Below are 22,611 nucleotides of genomic sequence, written 5' to 3' on the forward strand. Positions count from 1 at the left end.
TGGTAGGGAAAGAAAGGAGGAAGTAAGAGGTCTACTTTGGCCACGTTCAGTTTGAGGTGTTTGTTGAACATCCCTGCAGAGATATTAGTGAGACAGTTGGAGATGTGAGTCTAAGTTCAGGGGACTCATTGAGGACTGGAGTTAAGAATTTGGAAGTCACTTGGATATTTAAAGCCAGGAGACCAACTGAAACTGAACAGAAGCCGAGGCTGAGCTCAAGGGCAATTCAATTTTTATGGGTCAGGAAAAGAAGGGGAAACAGGCAATGGGACTTCTGGGGAGGGGCCAGTGGAGAGAAGGAAAACCAGGGAAGTACACTTTTACCTTTCTGGCTAGAATAATACTAAAATCAATTTAACACAGATGATACTGCTGCCTCAGACGCCATACAGGGTAAATTCTAGGTTGCTCTATTTTTCCATTGAATCTATTGCTTCACAGCAGAGATCCACATTAAGACCAGAATGAAAGAGGAAACTAACAAAGGTCAAAACGAAATTCTTCACGTTTGTATATAGGAGTCCACCTTGCCTAAGGACACAGAGGCGGTCAGAGACTTAACTGTGGGTCTGAGTCCAAAGCTTCACCCACTTCACTGAACATATTGCTTCTCATTTACATGAAAGAAAATCACATCACATGATACACTACCCTGGTTCTTGGGTAAGTTCCTGGCATGACACTCAGAAGGATTTGTGAGGACAGAGCACGTGTTCAACCCCAAATGTGAACATGGCCAATGGGTTTATAAGAACTAAGTATTTCAAAAACACTTCTCAGGATTCGGTTGTGTTACTACTGCATGGTCCTCTTGTCTGCTTGTCGAAGGAAAGGAAGCCACATCATTTGGCTCAAACCCATTTTTCTTCTTCTATTTACAGATAAATCGCCTAAGGTACCTCCAGGCAGAGACAGCTCTATCTCGCTGTTACATACTGAGGCTGACACACCAGAAAGGTATAACAAATGCCCACGCATAAAGGAATTCCTAAAATAGACTTTGTGTTTTTGTTCCGATGGACTGTCCAGAAACTTCATTATAACCAAACAAAAAACAAAAGAAAAACTGTTCTAACCTCATTTCTAAGAAAGGACCATGTGTTACATGTTACTGGAAAATGTACACTTAAGAGGTTTTAAAGGTTCCTTTATCGTCAGTCTCCGGAAATACGCTAACATACATTATTAGTTTATTTCCTGCTGGATTTTGAATCAGAGCTTTTGCTGTGTCTGGGTCTTTGACTGCATCATCCCCTGGCCTGCCAAGGCAGTCCCCAAAGCCAGCAGCAATCTTCCTCAAGATGCAGAAAAAGGACTGAGGCATCTGTGTTATTGAATTATACGTGCACAGGGGAGGGAGAAGAAGGTAAATGGGTTGAGGGCCTTTTTAGTAGTTAATATTCTCTTTTGCTTTATTCTTTTTTTTTTTTTTTCTCGTTTTGGCCGTACCACGTGGTTTGTGAGATCTTACTTCCCTGACCCCGGGAATCGAACCTGGTCCCCAGCAGTGAAAGCACTAAGTCCTAACCACTGGACTGCCAGGGAATTCCCTTCTTTTGCTTTATACCTTTACCTAAATATAACAAACTACTCACATTTATATTTTTCATATTTAGTGACAAATCATTTTGTGTAAAATAGGTAATTCCTTAATTTGACATTTCTTATTATCCTTTGGGTAGCAAAGATATTTTTCATATAGGAGCATTTCTTCTCTATTTAATAGGAATAAACATGAAACAAAATTCAGCTCACACTATCCACTGTCTGCCATGAAAATTTAAGGGTCACCCTTCCCCCAGCCATGGGGTAAGGGCTGGGACAAGGCATCCGACATGGAGGGTCCCCAGTGCTGGGCGCTCACTCGTGGGGTTGGGGGGTTGCAGGGAGCGAGTGCCTCCTTAAATTCCGTGCTCTCCGTTATCTCTTGCTTTACCCTTGATGGGGCCCTGCCCAGCCAATAACCATTATATTTCATACACACAATGGAAATTAGCTTGCCAATTTACTGGCCGGGATGGAAGGTAACTCTCTTGTCAAGCGGCTGTTTTATTGTTAGAACTCCCTGAATATTCAGTACCGATGACAACGCTGGCGACATGCTGTCACCCTGGTGAACACACTCTCCACACGGGCTTTTTCTTTCGTTTCACAGTCTATTCCTGGCCTGTACTTTCTGGCTTTTTGTTGCAAGGTCACCCTCCTAAGTGATCAAGACAGAAACCAAATCCAAGGCCGTGGCCGACACTGCAACAGGCTCAGTGCTCACACGCTCAGGAGTCAGGCCCGTGACGTGACGGGCCTGTGACGTGACGGCGTGACCGCAAACCTAAGCCGTATTTTCCCTTTTTATGTGCAGTAAAACTGTGGTGTAAAAACTGTACCTCCCTTGGCGGGTTGTTAGGAGAATTACAGGAGACAGTGAATATAAAGGGCTTAGGGCAGTGCCTGGCACTTGGTGAGGTCCCAGTAAACGTGACCTCTTGTAACTACTCCCCAGGGCTGCCTCAAACACACGAATATGCTTGGTCTTCGGGCAGGATTACACCACCCTCATCCCACTGAGCGCTGCCGCTACTCAGCCCCTATCCTAGACTCCAGCAGTTTCTGAATCCCCAAGGTTCCTCTTTCTTATTTTTCTTACATTAACTTGCCTCAAAAAATTTGGACGGATGTAGTGATTTCTCTTCCTCTTCTCAATCTCACTTCATACAAGCAATTCATGTTTTTCTCAGAATTAAAAAAAAAAAAAAGACAGAAACAAAAACCATCTAACACAGCATTGTAAATCAACTATACTCCAATAAAAAAATTTTTTTAATTTCATATTTTCCAAAAAATAAAAAGAAATCACAACAACAATTGAACAAGATTCCAACACACTTTATCCATTTTTTCAGCACAGTATAATTAATATTTGCTTATATCCTACTGTCTTCCTTAAGCAGTAAGAACTGTACCAATTTAGATGACTGTGTTCAACACAGTGTATACTAAATAATTCTTCATTTATGTTGAGTAGATTTCCATATGGATACATATCATGGGAAATAATTGGGGCCCATCAATCATGTAATATTAACTCTCCAAAAGAAATGGCAGGGTTTCCAGGTTTAAGAGTGGATATTGTCCCAAAGCAAGAATACCAGGGAATTCCCTGGCAATCCAGCGGTTAGGGCGCCTCGCTTCCACTGCAGGGGATGCAGGTTCGATCCCTGGTTGGGGAACCAAGATCCCACAAGCTGTGCAGTACAGGCCCCGCCCATTCCAAAAGAGAATACCACCTAATCTTTAATTCCAATTTCACGAGGGTCTCTTATCACACAAATCCAATTCTCACACTTGGAAAGTGCTAAAAGAACATTTGAAAAGTTTGAAATTTCTAGCCATGAGTTTTGGCCTCTTCAAATTTTTCTTATTCTACCCTCTGCTTTATAATATCTTTGGTTTTAAACCTGCCATCCTGGGCTTCCCTGGTGGTGCAGTGGTTGGGAGTCCGCCTGCCGATGCAGGGGACACGGGTTCGTGCCCCGGTCCGGGAAGATCCCACATGCCGCGGAGCGGCTGGGACCGTGAGCCATGGCCGCTGAGCCTGCGCATCCGGAGCCCGTGCTCCGCAACAGGAGAGGCCACAACAGCGAAAGGCCCGCGTACCGCAGAAGAAACAAAACAAAAAAAACCTGCCATCAGAATCAGTTTAGGTGAGCCTATTCCTTCCATACAAGATGTCTCAAGAGGAGCATCTTATCCAGAAAAATAGAAAGACTGGCTGTGCAGCTTGCCTTCCAACAACAATCACTTTTGTTATCCCTCAATCCTCTGCTAATTACATTAGGGACGTGGAAGTTCTAGGTATTTGAACAAGATCTCTTCTGCTGCCAAGCATGCCTTTTTTTTTTTTTTTAACACTAACTGTCCTCACATAGTTAGAATGGACATAGTGATTCCTCTTCCACTTCTCAACTGCACTTTACGAAAGCAGTCCATGTTTTTCTTAAAATGAAAAAAAATACACGAATGGTTGGACATGATGTCAACATGGAGATGCATGGGCAGCTCACTGGCATCTAGACATGAATGACATTATCTCTAATGTTTCTCTGAGGCCACGACCCAGGAAGCAGCCCAGCACAACGGCTCACAAGGTGGGTTCTGGAGTCCAGTTGCCAGTGTTCAAAGACAGCTCTACCATTTACTAACTGGCAACTCTGGACCAGCCACTTGGTCCCACTGAATCCCAGTTTCAGCCTGTGCAAGATGGGGACAATATTATTACTGATCATATGGGTTTTCTAGAGGTTTCAGTGAACTGTGACTTGCATGGTGTTTAGAACATGCCTGCACGTGATAAGCGCCACCACCAAGAAGCCAGCGATCACGACTGCCGGCCTCTGCTCTCACCCAGCTCTCCTTACGGGGTCAAGTCTCTCATAGTCCTTCTCTAGAACGCACTGAGTTTCTCAACATGGAAGGGGTTGGCTCTCTGGCATCTCGGAGGTGACCAACAAGCTCTCCAGGCCAAGAGCAGGGCTCCACCCCTGTTGAGTCTGCAAATCCTTCACAAAGGTGCATTGAAAGAGATGGGTGTCCTTTCATTCACCAATTGGTAATTTGTGCCAAAAGTTAATGATGCAGGACACTGTCAGAAGTTTGAGTTTCTTGTCTTAAAAGCAGCCAAAAGCCATCTCTCCACAATGGAGGCCCATGGCCTAGTTGTGTCACTGCCACAACTTCACTCCCGCTAAGACTATACAAAGTGCGAAGTGCAGAGCTCAACATGCCCACAGATGGGTGCTGGGGGCAGGGCAAGTCCAACCTGGGATCCCAGATGGTCATCCTCCAAGGTTTCCAAAGCCTCTCAGCGCGTCTTCTCTTTTCCATCTGGGCCATATTCTTCATCTGTGGCCTGCTGGGTCTAACCTGTCTAAAACCTGGCTGTGGATGCCAGCTGTGGTGCTCATGGCACTGTGGAAAGTACCGGCATCTATCTCAGCTCCGAGAAGTTATAAATGCCTTCCCAAGTCCTTCAGATTTAGTAACTTATCTTCAGAATATCCACGTGACACAGTGGAGGGTATGTAATATTATCTTTTTATGAAAGTTCATATAAAAAGGCATCAATAACTAATCAGTCTCTTAGAAAAACAACCAAGGATGATTTCTTGCTCAGTGTTTCATGTTTGGTACAGATAATGAAGCCCTGCACAGCTGGATGAAGGAGATGCACACAGCACGGTCCATACCTTCAGGAGCATACAAGATAATTCGGTAGATTATACTGACGCACTGCGAGATACGAACGGTTGAGTGAGTGCTCATCACTGGCAAGGCCAGTTGACTTCCGTTCAATATCCATTCTCGTCTTCACTCTTACTGCGAGAACGTTGATTTTGCTTGGGTGGCAGTGTGCCCTGTTAAATCACTCACCCACCCACACTCCCTTGCAGCATGTGGAGGCCAGGTGTCTGGGTTGCCCGAGAAGACATAACTGGAACTTTACAGCAGGGTGTTTCTGGGAAAGCTAGTGTTTTCACAGTGAGAAGAAACGACTCAGTCTTCACACATCTTTTGCCCTTTACCCTCTCCTTTGGTCCTGCCTGACACGGGCAGAATGCCCCAGCAGTTGTCATTTTATTATAAGGAAGAAAGTCACATACTAAGGAAACGGGAGTAGAGGAAATAATTCCTTGGAATACCTACCTCCAGACTCCTTGCTATATGAAAAAATATGCCCCCCTGTGCCTCAGCACTGCAGATTTGGTTGTTAAGAAGTAAAAATGACCAACTTCTATAAAGCATTGGTCTGGGTTCATCAAGCACATTCATATATATCGCATCAGATTTCAGGCTCACAGAGACCCTGAAAAGAACTAGCCCCATTACATAGATGGAGAGACTGAGGCCTGGAGTACTCATGGAAGTGACTTGTCCCTAAGTCACGGAGCTGGGGCTTAAACTCAGCTCTTCTGACATCCAATCCAATGTCCTTCCCACTAAAAACCAGATTCACGATACTGTGAGCCCGAAGCCAAAACGATGTGCATTTACTGGCACTGACAGTGCAATTTAAGCTTGTGACTTGGCCGCAGGAGGCTGTAGCCCCAGGTCAAGCTCTGACTTTCGATGTTTCCTCAACAGGCATACAAATTAAAGCATTAAAAAAAAAAAAAAAGAGGTCTTGAACTTCTGTTCATTCTCGTTTTGGTGTAAACAGTAAAAACCAATGCCTTCCTTTAACGACCTCGATGCGAACTTTAATTTTTTTTTTTTTGGTTGCGTTAGGTCTTCATTGCTGCGTGCAGGCTTTTCTCTAATTGTGGCGGGCAGGGGCCACTCTTCATTGAGGTGAGCGGGCTTCTCATGGCAGTGGCTTCTCTTGCTGCGGAGCACGGGCTCTAGCAGGCTTCAGCAGTTGTGGCACACGGGCTTCCGTAGTTGTGGCTCACAGGCTCTAGAGCACAGGCTCAGTAGTTGTGGCGCACGGGCTTAGTTGCTCCGTGGCAGGTGGGATCTTCCCGGACCAGGGCTCGAACCCGTGTCCCCTGCATTGGCAGGCGGATTCTTAACCACTGTGCCACCAGGGAAGTCCCAAATTTTATATTTTATTTAGGTTTTTATTATCTTCAGAATTACTAAATTACTGTCAAAACCAAAATAAAACAAAACAGGATTTTATCACATTATTTTCACCACAAAAGCTAGTTTTTATAAAATGAGAACAAAAAAACCTGTAAGTAGCTTTGTTTACTTTTTTTTTTTTTTTTTTTGCGGTACGCGGTTCTCTCACCGCTGTGGCCTCTCCCGTTGCGGAGCACAGGCTGCGGACGCGCAGGCTCAGCGGCCATGGCTCACGGGCCCAGCCGCTCCGCGGCACGTGGGATCTTCCCGGACCGGGGCACGAGCCCGTGTCCCCTGCATCGGCAGGCGGACTCTCAACCACTGCGCCACCTGGGAAGCCCTTTGTTTACATTTTTAATGGCTGCTGTTTATTCCGTAAATGGAGCACAATTATCCCTTCCTTCTAGTTATTTCTCCTTTAAAATTTACTGCATATGTGTAATAAATATGTGGTCCAAGAAAGGCTTTTCTGCAAGGAAACGTGGCTGAGATTTGAGGCTGGCTGGATCAACAGGGAAGCACCTGCCTGCTCCTCTGGAAGGCCGTTTGGTTATCAGTATGCGTGACGCAGGCCCCAGCTCAGGAACGGGTGTGGCAATGGCCCCTGTACCACTCTGCCTGGTACAGGGTGCATATGGGGTAATTTATCCCAGCAGACGCTGGCACAGTAAGGAAAACCGCCCTTTGGTATTCTTCTCAAATTTGCATGGACCAGCAGGGAACGCCAGGCTGCAAAGAGCTGGCCCCTACGCGCCAGAACCTCAGGATGCAGAGACAGGAGGAAAAGAGGCTCCTTTCAATGACCTCTTCAGTCTGTTTCCATGGCGATGGCTCCGGAAGCGGGTCAGAACTTTCTCAGTGGAAACAAACAGTGGCTCCCATTCACCATCACCCAAGCCACGCCGGCCACACTGGCCGCTGTGCCATCTGGACACAGAGGAACCTGGGGAGGGATGCGGCGTCCAGGGCTGCTGCCAGCCTTTCTTCTGTCAGCTGTTGGGAAGGGAGCAGGGGAGTCAGTGAAGCCTCCTCTGAAGGCCAAAGCTGGAAGAGCCGCGGGCATGCCGGGCCCTTCCTGGCCGCCTGATCACGTGCTGGAGGCACAGGGACCAACCATCTTCTAGGACAGGGGTGTGGGAGCCACCTGCCAGCCCTATGTCTCCTGGCTGGCAGCACAAAGGATCGGGTCCTTTGCACCGTAACCACTGACACAGTCTTTCTTTCTTTCTTTCTTTTTTTTTTTTTCTTTTTTTTGCAGTACGCGGGCCTCTCACTGTTGTGGCCTCTCCCGTTGCAGAGCACAGGCTCCGGACGCGCAGGCTCCGCGGCCATGGCTCACGGGCCCAGCCGCTCCGCGGCACGAACCCGTGTGCCCTGCATCGGCAGGCGGACTCTCAACCACTGCGCCACCAGGGAAGCCCTCTTTTGTTTTTTTTTCACTTTTAATTCCTTCAAGACACAGCTGATGAAAAACTTTTGGATGTTATAAATACTATGAAAATGGGAACTCAAGCTTTCCTATCTTCTCAGATCTCATTTTTTTAATCGAGGTACAATTGACGTATAACCTTATATTAGTTTCAGGCGTACGACTGAAATACTATGAAATACTATGAATACTATGAAAATGGGAACTCAAGCTTTCCTATCTTCTCAGATCTCATTTTTTTAATCGAGGTACAATTGACGTATAACCTTATATTAGTTTCAGGCGTACGACACAGTGATATATTTGCATATATTGTGCAATCATCACCACAGTAAGTCTAGTTAACATCCGCCACCATTCAGATCTCATTTTTAGATCCCCACACATCTCCTCTGTCACATCCTCGTGCCCTCCACGTTCAAAGCCATTAAGGGGTTGCCGACTCCTCCCTGAACTTTGTAGTTCTGCTGGCTGGTCTCACTTTGCTCTCGGATTGTTTCACATCCTTCCTCCTTCTGATTCTGTGGCTTTATCTGAAGTGACGCACGAGCACCTGCTAGAGATGATTCGGACACCAGGCAGCACTGCCAGGGACACCATGACGATAACTGACGTCCACCAGCGTCATCTGAGCGGCCCCGGGATCCACTGGTGACTGAGGTGTGGAGAAGAAGCACAGAGCTTCAATCCGACTGACGAGAAACAGGTTTTGGCAGAGTTCATAAAGCCAAGCTGCTGCTTGAGAACCTCCTGGGAAACCTGTTACAGGCTCCAGAGTTCCACGTTTGGAGAATCCAATTCATTGGGCCTGGGCGGGGCCCGAGGGTCTGTCTTCAACAAGCTCTCCAGCTGACTCTGCCTCGCGGATGTGCTTGCAACCACTGTTGTAACCCGGTCGAAAATGGGAAACGTGTTCCCCATCCTTCCTTCTCCACCCCCTCCTTGTATCCTTCTACTCCACCACCTCCAAAATATGGAAAGCAGTACTGCCAGCGAGGTTTTCAGAAGAGAATACAGAATACACTAAGCTAAAACAAGCAGCCGATATGCTTCAAGCGTTACCCTGACTGTGAGGTTTTATTTGGACAAAGCTTTTAGAGAAGGTCGGGGCGGGGTTGAGCCTTGACTCGGGGAGCTGTGGTGGGTCTGCAGTCCATCACCTTAGCTCAGCTGGACTACGTTTCCCTGATCCCCTCCCCCAAGTGGGTCAGCGTGGGCCACGTGAGATGTTTCACGTGAGGTGCGCAAAGCAGAAGCGGCGTGGTGGCTGTTTTCTTTCTGGGCTTCAGGGTCAGTGCAGGGCACAAGGCCCTGCTGAGGCCAACACATGTCGTCACGTGTCCCCTGGGTCACCGAGTGCAGGGCAGCAGCTGGGCTGCAGTGCTCGCATTCCTGCCCAGTCTCCTCCTCGGGGTCTCCGATCCTGGGCCTGTGGCTTGTTTCCCTCCCGGGGAAGGACGCCAGCCCCTCCTGCAGGTTCCTGACATTGGAGCTTGCTGGGCGGTAGTGAAGATGACTGGGTTTCAGCCCACCCTTGCAGGCGGCAATCTGTCCTCTTTCCTCACTTTCCCAGATCATTTCTGCCCCAAGTGCCAGTCCTGCGGACTTCAGGCCACATCACCGGACAAAGAGGGAGCAGCCTCCACAGACACGTGAGGTCAAAATGCTATAACGACGTGATCCTAACGTCTGCTTCTCCAACAGAACCCTGACTGACGGGGAATTTATGTGGCTCTCGGCCCCGCCCCTCCCTGCAGGGGTGGGCGGTCCCTCCTCCTCCAGTCCCTCGGCACTGTGCACACAGGGTATCCTATCACTGTGTCTTGTCTTCTTCGGGGTGTCAGAGGACGGCGACCTTTCCTATCCTGTCCATCGTTCCAGGGCCTAGCATATTCGTCCATACAGCCGAAACATGAAACGTGCTTATTCAATGAAACTTCACTAGAGGCCTAGCCCATCCCTCGTCTTCCCTAAGTGCATCCATCCTTGTGTGGTCCTGGTGGTGGAGTCTATGATAAAGGCCTGGCGCTGGCAGATAAACAGATCTGAATTGGAATTCCACCACTGCCTCAACCAAGGTTTGGACTCGTGATCTTGGTGTGTCATTTAGTCTTTCTAAACCTCGGTTTCCTTAACTGCCAACTACCATCTACATTATAGTTTTGTTAGGAGGATTCACACACACAAGTTGTAGGTATGGGTCCTCCCTTATTCCTGCTAGGAAAGGAATGCTATTTATTTACTGATAGCCCCCCTTCTCCCCGGCCCAGTGTCCTGGTCACCTCTCCTGCGGGACAGACAATCATCAGTGGCCACCTCTGCGTGCTAAATACCTCCTGCAGTCGCTCGATGCAGCCCAGGCACGTGGACTCAAGCTGGGCTGGGTCAGCTGGAGGCTCCCTCACCAGACGGAGCTCGGGGCCACAGAGTTTTCAGAGGGAAACAGCTGAGGTGGAGGATTCTGGCACAGCTGCTCTTACTTGGAGCCCCTGCGTCCTGGAATGTTGAGCCCCTCAAGTATGCTGCGCGATGGAACACACACGTGTGCGGCCCACACAAACACATATTTCAGCACGCTGCGACCGCACGGGCTCTGTGAAAGCGGTGGTTGTCTCCCAGCCCTCCCCCACCCTCCTATCTTCGGGGCGTTGAAAGGACAGGAAAGCTCATGGGGGAGAGGCGCACTGTAAGTGACCGTGGCCACTACAAGCTGCGTGTCTGGCACCGTCTACTGAGACGCAGGACGGAAACCACAGGTGCAAGCACCCTACCTTCTGCGGCTGGGGAGAGAACAGCACCTACCTAGGCAGGCACGGCACTGGGTATTTCACACAACCACCCTCGGAAGGACCTTTTATCCTGCACGTTTTATCGATTAGGAACCCGAGGCTTGGAGCATTTAAATCCCACAACAACTAACAGAGCTTACATTCAGGCTCAGGTTCTGTCCAACACCAAAGCTGACATGAGCGACAGCGAACGCGGAGAATCCGTGCAACGCTGGCCGGTGCCCGGCGTGCTTCGGAATGGGTCAGAAAATGAGCGATGGCCCAGGCTAGAAGGAACCCGGAGACCCCCTGACTCAGACTCACTGCCGTGTCACTGGGAGCTGAAGCCTGGAGGGGTGACAATCACAGACAGACTGGAAGCCCAGCCCCTGGACAGTGACCTTGCCCTCATGTCCACAGCCCTGGCAGATGGCTACTGCTCAGCTGATGAAAGCAAAGGAACACAGACTACATGTGCTGACGCCTGGCTCTAAATGCTTAAAGCAAAGGAGTACAGAATACATACGCTGACGCCTGGCTCTTCGCGCAGCCTACTTATCTTCTGAAACTTAAGTTTGCTGTCTGCCTGTCTCACCTCGCCTCCTCCTCCCTGTGAGCTCCAAGGACCAGACACTGGGGGCCCGAGTCGCCTTTGGTGCTGCTCTAATGGGCCACGAGCGCTCATTTCCCTTTCCTGGGGGGGACAGTGGGGACACACCCACCTGAACCGGGCAGAACCGACTTGTGAGCCATTCTGAAGAACGTGCCTCCACAAGGCTGCTGCACTCCCCACACGTGCTCTTTCCCCACGGGAAAGTAGTGGTGTTCCCCTCCACACCCCACAGCTCTGCCACAAACAGGATGTGGAAACGGGATGCATTAGTCTCAGCTCCGGGGGACACGGCTTGACCTGGATTTCCCAGCAAACTCGCAGGCCTCATCAGCAATTCTCACTGACTCTGGTCTGTTCCCAAGGACGACTGATAACCAATCACCGTGCATGTGGGCTTCTAGAGCTCACGTTTACCAATGAGAAAGAGAGCCCCGCCCGTCACACAGGAGTCCACGTGACCACAGGCCTCAGCCCCTGCCCTCAGGGGGCTTCCACAGACGGATGAAGCCTGAGCCCCTCTCCTCAAGCCCAGGCGCTGGGGACGAGCTGACTGAGGAAGAGGTCCCACTTCAAAAAGAACTTCTGACATTTCTTACACATTTCAGGAATTCTTTTTGAATTGACAAAAATACTCCAAAACTGACTGTGGTGACAGTCGCAAAACCCCTGCGAATATACATTCTAAAACCCACTGACTTGCATACTTTTTAACAGGTGAGTTGTACGGTATGTGAACTATATCTCAATAAATCTGTTACTGAGAATAAAATAAAACAAGTGTCCTTTCCCAACAAAATTGTAGGTTTAAAACATTTTCAGGATTTTTAAAATGAATATTTTGTGTGCTTCTCCACACCATACCTTTATCTGGAGATGGCATGTGGAGCCCAACTTGAACAAGACTGCAGAATGGAATCGGGTGCGAAGGGGAGGGGCAGCTCTTAGAAAGAGAGCTGGGGATCTGTGGAAACTACCATTCTCTCCACTACATGTTTATTAAAACGCTTTTAACAGGTGTCTTTTTAATCCTAATATTCACGAGCAGAAAGCACTGACTTCATATGACACTGCTGTCACTTTAGGGAGACACTGGCATATGCTAGCTAACAGGTGAGACCAAAGTAGGTCTTCTGTAATTCCGGTCCTGGAGATAATCCAGTTTTAATCTTACTTCCAAGTACTGGGGGCATTTAATACATTTGATGCAAGTATTTCATGAGCACTTGCTCTATGCAAACCACTGTTCTGAATATTAAAGAAAATCCAAAGAGAGGAAGAGAATGAGTTCATGGCCTCAAGGAGCCCACGATCATGCTGGGTTGGGTGGGATTAGAAAAGTGCACAAGGGGCTAGAGCCAGGGGCAAGGGCATGAACTTGGGTCAGACGGAACAGACAGTGACAAGAGACAAGATTGTTGAGCGCCTATTAGATGCTTGATAGCTGACTGAGGCCAGTACTGTAATGCTTATCCTTTTTATAGTTGTGGAATCTGTAGATATGAAGGTAAGTCACTAGCCAAGAGCTGAAGAGTTGGAAGAAAGCACCTGGCTATGAACCCAGAGAATCTGCTTTCAGGCCAGGCATCTTAACCCCAAGGCTATAACGGCACTTCGACCAGATTAGGATTTTTGTCTCTTGCTCTGGGACCTTAGGCAAGGTACTTATCCTCAAAAATAGTACGTATCTCAATGAGTTCATGAAAAATTAAATGATAACCTACAATAAAAGTGACTAGCACCAGCGCCCAATACACATAAATAACCCAAGAAGCAGTGCTATAATGTTGACAACCATGATGACGATGATACACGTGACAGTACATTAAGAGACATCAAATCCACACAACATTGCTATTGGATTCCAAGAGGTGGAAAGAACACAGCCGGCGACGGGACTGCGAAAGTATTCAAGGAGAAGCAGTCCTTAAAACGGGACTTAAAAGAAGGAAATGCTTTCAAGGCAGGAACTCCAGACAACCCAGGAGGCGTTTGGAAACAAGAGCATCCCCTGGGTCTGGAACTGGGTCATGTGGCTGGGAAACTGGGAGATGCAGCAGTAAAGATGAGCTGGTGCTCTATGGGGGGGAGGGGGGAGGAGGAGGCGGCGGGGGGCGGGTTTTGATCACAAAGGTGAAAACCTGCAGAGATCCTAAGTTCTAAGTGTCCCTGAGGGGATCTCAGCATCCTCTCAGTGTGACGGGACCTAATCGCCTAACTGTACTTTAGGGGGTACCTTCCTGGATGCTCTTTTCCAGTTCATGAGAAGAGCGTTAAGGGTCTCACCTGGAGTAGTGAAGATGAAAAGGAGGGGAACAAGGGCAAGTTATAGAAGTAGAGGGAGCAACAAGATTTGGCAGTCAGGTTCTGGAATCATGGAAGAAGAGCGGGAATAAGATGTAAAGGTTTGGCCTTCCCTGGTGGTGCAGTGGTTGAGAGTCCGCCTGCCGATGCAGGGGACGCGGGTTCGTGCCCCGGTCCGGGAAGATCCCACATGCCACGGAGCGGCTGGGCCCGTGAGCCATGGCCGCTGAGCCTGCGCGTCCGGAGCCTGTGCTCTGCAATAGGAGAGGCCACAACAGTGAGAGGCCCGCATACTGCAAAAAATAAAAAAATAAGACTGCAAACAGGCAGGTCACCAGATGGGGGGATGGTGCAGAGGGAGAGGCGTAGATTTGACGTGGATGCCCAAGACAGTAGTTCAAAGCCACGGGTGGGGTAGGTATCTTGGGAGAACTTGCAGGCTGGATGAAAGGTCCAGGAGAACAACCAGAGTAAGGGGTGGACAGGGAAGAAGGGAGCTGCCAAGAGTGGGCATAAAGTGAGGGCGGAGAAACTGGAAACCACAAAGTCATGGACACTAAGGGCGGAGAGAGCAGCGTGACCAAAGGGAAAATCAGTGCCAAATGTAACAAGCATCTGCGAGGGGGAGGGGCCTCGGACCTTGGAAAGAGCATCTCAGCAGGGAAGGAAGAGAAGAGTCCAGCTTTAAGGGAAAAGTTTAGCAACTAGGAGGGGAGAGAAATGGAATTATGCTTTGGGATGATGGAGAGATTCTCATGGGGTGGAGAAGAAGTGGCATGTACCAGTGTGCACTCACCCACCCAGTCACGCATGTATCCAACATTACTGAAAGCCTTTTATGTAAAAGACCCTGGCCTTAGCGTGGGAGTTGACACACTCACACACACACACACAGTCACCACAGAGGAGCACCCACAAGTGCAGTCCACTGCAACAGCAGCAGGAGAGCTCAGGGGTTACAGAGTCCAGCAGCGGGACGCTTCACCTCCATCTGCAAATCAGGGAAGACTTCTGGGAGAGGCAAGACCAGAGCTGAGCTTTTAAGGCTGAATGGAAGCATTTCCCTGGCGGTCCAGTGGTTAAGACTCGGCGCTTCCAATGCAGGGGTCCCATATGCTACACAGCCAAGAATAATAAAAATAAGGTTGAATAGAGCTTGCGCAGGTAAGGGGGGTGGGGAGGACGGTGAGAGTAGGGGACAGGGCACCCCACCAGAGGAGCTACAACCAAGAGGCTCAGTGTCCGCGGGAGAATATAATATGGCCCGTCTGAGAGATTGCAGGAGCTCCACCCACCTGGAGCAGATGGAGGGAGGAGGCATCCAGGCAGGCAGAGGGCGGATGATGGGACGCAAGCAATCCGGAGAGTAGGCAGCAGGTGACACGGCGGGGGGGGGGAATGGACCAAAGGGGACACATGAATTCCTGCTGGGGCGTGTTCCCTGGAGTCTAGAGGAAAGAGGAAGGGAAGACAGATTTTTGAGGGGGAAAAAAGGAAAGCTGACACCTTCCAAAGAGTCACCAGGACTTCGCTGGCGGTCCAATGGTTGGGACTCCACACTTCCAATGCAGGGAGCGCGGGTTCGATCCCTGGTCGGTGAACTAAGATCCCACGTGCCATGTGGCACGGCCACAGAAAGAGTCACCAGCTTGCCAGATGAAACAGTTCCGCGAGTGGGGCAAAGCCAAAGGGAATAAAGGCTTGCACAGAATATTTAAAAACTCTATCCATTTTATCCGACCACAGAACACAGCTCCCTCCCTTTTATTATATCTTCCTCTTCCATCGTGCTACTATATTTTTGGGGCTTTTTCACCACAGGTAATGAAAGAAAGGGAAACTAAATCAGAATTTTCAACTCTAGTGAAAGACTTAGTAGAAAAGAGTTTATAAATATTGGCTAAGGTGAAGTTTTGAGATTTATTTTGGACCTTCCTGCCTCTATAGATAAATGAGAGACCAGGCTTATGTAAGAATAAAACTTGTTCCTACTTCCGAGGGAAACCAAAGTGGAGGTTTTAACGGCTGCTATTTACATAGTGTTCATGAACTCAATTCACCTCTCACCTCTCTATCTGCATAAGCAATACAATTACAGGTACTTTGGAATTAGACCTTAGTGGTTAGGAGCATGAATTCTTAAGTGGGAGCCAATCTGGGACCTGTCACATATTAGCTGTGTCGACTTGGGCAATTTATCAACCTCTCTGTGCCTCAGTTTCTGCATTTGTCAATGGGAATAAGAGCACCCAGAACAGTGCCCTGTGCTCACAGCTGGTGCTCTGGGAACAGATGCTGCATGAAGAAATGAGCAGGGTAAAGTGGAGTGTGTCGCACAGGGTTTCTAGGACAGCTCTGTATGGGAAGTGCCTTGGGCTTTCTGCCCTTTTACCTTCTTCCCTTTACCCTGCTTCTCCTTCCCTGCTGGAAGATGCAGCAGCATTTTAAAACCAGAGGGAGGGGGAGGGGGAGGGGGAGGGAAAGGGAAAGGGAAAGGGAAAAGGAAAGGGAAAGGGAAAGGGAAAGGACAGTCTGAGTTCCTGAAGGCTTGCTTGAGCCACAGTGCCAGCCCTGGACCTACCCATGAACAAGAATGTATCTAGTGAAACTTGTATTAGTTTATGCCACTATTTGTCGGGTTTTCTGTTACCTGTAACTAAACTTTGTTGACTGAAGAAAAACATACAACATAAAAGTTGCAAGTTAAGTTTTATTTGGAGATCTTACTGAAGACTATAGCCCAGGGGACAGCCTCTCAGAGAGCTCTGAGGAACGGATCCTAAGAGACAAGGGAGGAACCAGGATATATAGGATTTTTTTTTTTTTTTGGCTGAGAAAAAAACACATAGTTGAACATCAAAAGATTACTACTAGTCACCAAAAAAAACCCAGACATTTCAAGTTAATTATTTTAGTGGCTTTCTATGTATGAGAAGATGCAAGAATCTGGGCTCACTGAAACTATTCCTTAGGTATGCATCTTAACTAATAGGGCCAGGATCCAAAGCACAGAATGTCTCCTGGTTTTTCTCCATACAGAGTTCCCTGGGGTGGGAGGCACTGCTGTGGCTGACGGCTCCATCCTTACAGAACTGGGATGGAGGTACCACATTCCCTGCCCACACCCACTCTGAATAGGTACAGTTACAAAGATGTTTTCCAACAAAAACGGCTTGCTCTCAGTTACTCCTGAGTAACAAAAATTTTAACTAACGTTCACCTTTTCAACCAGTCAACACAAATCCAAGATTGGTGTAATAAAGTGGATAGTCTCATCAATAGGCAATGCAAATAGATATAAATAGAAGAGGTTCAAATTAAAGCTCCTTTGGCCTCCTTTATTATATTTTCAGTGAAAGCATATGGAGGGCCCACGGACTGTAAGAAAATCAGGATGAATGGGGACTCTGTCACACTGGGAAGGGGGCTGGGAGGGGGGCGGCTGGCAGGTCCATTCCCTCCCTCCCTCCCTCTCTCTCTCCGTCCATCCCTGCTTTCACCATGCAGGCTCTGCACATCTAGACGCCAGATGGGCCAAGCCAAATAGAGCCCAAGCAGCCCCCTACTTGTCAGGCTACCCAGGTGCTGTCAGGTCAGGTGTATTAGAATTCTCACTGCTGGTCTCCCCCAACAAAACCCACCTCCTGCGTGTTTTCTTGCCAGAGTTATATTCCTGTAACTTAAAACTTTAAACCTTGTGAAATGCAAAGTACTACTGTATGTATTTTTTAGAAAACAGACATTTGCATCATAATTAATGCCTAATACTTTTCTTACAACAGGTTTAACTGGGGGAGAAGGGAGGGCAGGGGTGCTGAGGTCCCTGAGACCACTGTGGGGAGAGGGGGGACTGGATCCGGAAGGGTCCATCAACCTCTCAGCTCTCCTGTTACCTGCTGCCATCATCTATGCCTCTGCTTCTAAGGCGGTGCTGCTCTTGGATTTGTCCACTTTTGTTTACTGAGTTCTCCTGCCTTTTGAATAAAAAGGAGAAGAAACCATCTGCCAATAAAACAACACTGCAGACTCAGAAGGATATTTTGGTTGGCAGATACTCTGCAGACACTCACCAGACACAACCAACTCGTTTGCTAGGTCGTCCTCCAGGGCTTGCAAAGTTACCAGCAAGGATTTTCACTTGAAGAATAGCAGGATTTTGCATTTCAAAGTACTTGCATTTTCAAGTAGAAAAATACAAATAATTCAATATAAATACTACATCAAACCTACTCAGATTATAATCTGACCTTGAGCGTCCAGGGTGATACCTCATGTTTAAAAAGACAAAAAAAAAAAAAAAAAGAAAAACTTTGGAAGATTTAAATCTAAAATAATCATCGATTTCAGAATAAGTATCACCATTTTGCAGCCATCACAGTAAAAACTGATTCAGGCAAGAATCATTAAAAGAACCTAAAACCATTAGGTAAAAATTTAATGAGAAACGAGACATTTACATAGTCTCAGATTACCTCCCCACAGAATATTTGTTAATTACAAGAGAAAAGTGTAACTTCTTAGAAGAAACCTGACAGACATCACTCTAACCAAAAGATCAGAATTAATATCACCAACGATGGGACAAACTGACATCATGATGTAATGCACTGTGGAGGCCACAGCACCAGGAATGCATTACCTGAATCTCAAAAACAAGAAACAAAAAAAAACCCAGATCAAGAAACATTTCACAAGACACCTAGCCTACACTCTCAAAAAATACCACAAAGAAAAGCCAAGAAAACCTTTCAGATTAAATGTGCAAGAGACATGACATGTAAATGCCATGAGTAATTTTTTTTAAAGTGCTGGATTGAAAAAAAAATGCTATAAGAATTATTATTGCGACAACTAGAGAAACTTGAATATTAACTGTATATTAGGAAGATCACTATTAAATTTTTTTAATTTGGTAATTATATTGTGGTTCTCTATAAGATTGTCCTTGTCTTAAGAGATACATGCTAAAGTATTTAGGAGTGAGGGTCATGAGGTGTGCAACTTAGTGAAGTAACAGTAAAAATTAATGATATTACATAAGTGTGTGTATGTGTGTAGAAGAGAGAGACCAAGCATGCAGATTGGTGAGTCTAAGTAAAAGTTATATGGGAGTTCATCACACAATTCTTGTAACCTTTCTGTAAGTTAAAAAACTTTTCAAAAAAAATTTTTTTTAATTAAAAAAGAAGTGTCATTGTTTTCGAAAACCATTTAAAGGGAAGTGGAGGATGAAATGGACTGAAATTTTCAAATTCTTTAGAAACAACTAAATTTAAATAAACTTTAATTTAACAGAAGCAGAGCGGTAGTATTACAGATGGGAGGTTGGGGCTTGTCAGCAGCTGTGTGTGTGTGTGTGTGTGTGTCTGTGTGTCTTTGTGTGTGTGTGTGTGTGTGTGTGTGTGTCTCAAAATTGTTAACCTCAGGAGGCTGTCAGTCTTTCTCTGGGCCACAAGCGTCATGCCACATTTTACTAACTGGAGGTTATAAACACAGAAAGAATGACTACCCACAATTGAGGGGAAGGAGAAATACCCAGCCTAAATAAGATTAGTACAAATTTGGTGACCTGGTGAGTCACTTCCTCTTGGGAGGAAAGGCAAACATCTCTTGCCCCCTGAAATACTCAGAGAGTCTGAGAGATCACCTGAGTTCTCAGCCTGAATCCTGCCATTTACGTAGCAAACCAGGTCAGAAAAGCCCACAGCCCCTTCACTCAGTGTTTCTGCCCACACTCGGTTCAACACCACCGTCGTACCTCCAATTTCAAAATCAATGTCAACTCAGCTCTCTTGGCTATTTCAGCCTCCACGCTACTAAGTTCCTGGGAGAATACATGCAACTAAGACAAAGGAAATTCCTATTTACTGCACATTTACCTTCCAACCTTGAGTGGGCAATGGCCTTGGTTTTCTTTTGCTCATCACCCCTAACATTCCTCAGGCCTGATCCAAAGCTGCTTAGTGAGAACTGAAGCTTTGGCACACAGCAGCCTTCCCTCCTGGAAGCCGCGTCTGTGCCAGCAGCACACACACGTGGATGGATTACGCAGAGCTGTGCTGTAAAGCACACACACGCTCGCCTAACGTGTGCTTTTCATTCCAGAAATACTTGATGCCTAAACCACTTCTACGCCTCTCTTGGCCTGAAACAGTATGAGTGGCTCTGTGCCAGAGGAAGTGTCTGTTTAAAGATGTGGACTTTCTCAAAAGTTCTTTACCTCAGAAAATCATAAATAGAACATTCTACGATAATTATGATAGAATAAAGTAGAAGAGGGAAAGGTTATAGGGAAAAAAAAAATTTGCTTTGTTTTGTTTTTAACTGGCCAAAAAGAAATACTGGAAATATAAGATGTAACATAGAATTATCTTCCATGAGAGTAAAAATTACAGGGTCCAAGTTAGGGCAAGGAGGCAAACATACTACCTTTAACAGGAAAGGGTAGTGAGCCTTTGTAATCTCTGTCACAAGCATTTATCTCTGTTTTAAGGTCACCCACCAAAGCAAGGTACGTAGAGGGTACTGTAATCACTGTTTTATTCTGGAATGTTTTCTATTTTTGTACCTTGCTTCTTTATGACTTTCATCCTATATCAAAAACCAGTGTAAAAGAAGAAAACCATTGTGGTTGACTTAGCTGTCCTTTCCTTTTCTACACACACACACACACACACACACACACACACACACACACACACACCCCATGTAAGGAAAATGACACCAAGCTCTGTAGTACATACACAATATTATGATCACCCATTTCATGTCCCTCAGGATGGACCTAAAAGACACCTTAGAAATTCTGCTCCTGGACAGAAGGAAGAAAACTTACTTTCTTTCCACTTCTGGTGTTGACACGGTGCTACTGAAGCCCAGTGACTCCTAGGAGAGAAGATTCACAGTGTCAGTGCAGGCAGAACAGCAGGCTTCATCTGATTTGTACATAATACCACTTAAAAAAAAAAAAAAAAAAGGACAGAAGCAAAAATAGATGATTAAAGTCACTGTGCTTACTTCGATCTGGGACCGCAGCTGAAGTGACGTTGGGCTGGCTTCGGGTTTCTCCTAAAACAGAACAGATGCTGGTTTAATGAGACTTCCAAACGTGGCACACACCAGAAGACAAATAGTTGTGTAAGAAGAGATGGGGGGATTTGGAAAATGCTAGGGTACGGTGGGAATAGATGGAGGAGATAAACAGATTTTCTGGAAAAACTATTTTTAAAATGAGAGCCATACCCTTTTAAAATTGAACTGTTTTCCAAACTTCATCACTTGACACTGTTGATAATTTTACTGCAGAAGAAAAAAGCACAATCTAACTGAAGGGTACTAAGAGTTAATGGTGAAATGATGCTCTGGATGTGATTAGACCGTCATCAGGACACAGAATTTACTATGATCCATTTGTGCCATACAGTCATAAGGAAGAGGCAGAGGACTCAGACAATTTTAGAGACAAAGTCATAGAGTATAACACGCATTTTATGGTTTAAAAAAAAAACTGTATCCCCTTCGAAAGAAAAAAAAAAGAGAGATAAACCTGTTACCTGTGATAAAAAATAATATATTGAAATAAGCTTTGACAACAAAACAGGATAATTACACTATTAGAAGTGTTAGAATATGCCATAAGAAAATGAGAGTTATACTAGTAAATAGAGCACAGAGCACCGCACTGATAATTTTTCATAAGTAGAGAAAAATTTTAAATCTAAACAGGTGCTAAAGCGGAGGTTCGCATCAAAGTGTCATCCAAGTCCAGGGTGGTCCCCGGCTGATCAGCAAGTCCTAAGCAGGATGATGGGCAGTTTTAGAGGAAGAAGTAATATCACTAACGTTGTACAAATTTGAATTATCAGATTAATTATGAGTTTTTCAATAATCCTATTGGGTTCTTAATGATTGCTATCTTCTTCACGACTGTATGTGCACTATATGAAGACTGTTTTGTTGGTCTCAGCTAACATTCAGGAAATGGGGGCAGATCATCCAAATTACGAATTCTCACTTGCATCTAATTGTTCATTTTTTTTCAGGTTGCTTAATTCATCATTAGCACAACTGCAAATCTAGATCAATATTTTAAAACTTAGCAATGAAACAGTAACGTAAGTGTAACTCGGAGTGAAAGTATAAATGTAAACAAGGTAACAGGAATCCAGTACAAATAAAGAAATTAAAATGAATGTGTTGGGGTGATTAAATCTGAGAACAGGATGATTCTTTAACACTTAAAAAGTGTTTAATGGACTGGCAACCCACTCACCTCCAGTCCCAGGACCTTATTTGTTATGAAAAAATATCAGAGTGGGTGTGAAGTCACAATGAACTTCTCTTTGGTTAACATCCTCCTGGTTTTTATTGCCAGCTTTGTTTATAATGATCAAATTTATATTCTGTCGCAAAACAATGTATGGAAATGTTTGAGTTACATTCCAAGTCCAATTGGTATGATGTCAGACTCAAGTGCAATCAACAAAGGGGATATGTATTTCAGAGGTTCTTGGTGCTTAGAAAACAATCACGATGCCCTGATACCTAACCTCTTAGCATTATGGCATAGAGAAATTTACAAACTTAAACAGCAGGAGGTAAGCAAAGGTACAGCTTGCAATTTTTTCATCTTAAGTCTTCCTGTTCAGGAGTCCGTATGGAAGCCTCGGCATTCCGACACACTCTTATTAGTTCCTCTGAAATGGTCCCTCTAACCCCCAACTCCATGACCATCAACACAAAGTAACTGATTCGACTCTCTTCCCCTCCTCTGTTCTTAACTTTCTTCATACTGAGTCTCTACATTACTCGGTAACGTAGACCATGATAGGAAATTACCTGCTTTTATTGTACATTTTTATCTGCACTTTTCTAATAAATTT

General features: G+C 46.1%; 1 protein-coding gene across 2 annotated transcripts in view; it reads right to left on the minus strand.

Moving 5' to 3' along the window:
- SASH1 (SAM and SH3 domain containing 1) overlaps window positions 1-22,611 on the minus strand; it is a 184,897-nt gene that overhangs the window by 74,935 nt on the left and 87,351 nt on the right. For both annotated transcript variants that reach the window (XM_082855289.1, XM_082855288.1), the window contains exons 3-4: window positions 20,747-20,797; window positions 20,565-20,614 (exon numbers count right to left, since the gene is read on the minus strand). In XM_082855289.1, the coding sequence (XP_082711415.1) occupies window positions 20,565-20,614; window positions 20,747-20,797 (101 nt within the window). The remainder of the gene's footprint in view (window positions 1-20,564; window positions 20,615-20,746; window positions 20,798-22,611) is intronic.

This window comes from Leucopleurus acutus (genome assembly GCF_964270905.1).
Source record: "Leucopleurus acutus genome assembly, chromosome: 15".
NCBI classification, from domain to species: Eukaryota; Metazoa; Chordata; class Mammalia; order Artiodactyla; family Delphinidae; genus Leucopleurus; species Leucopleurus acutus.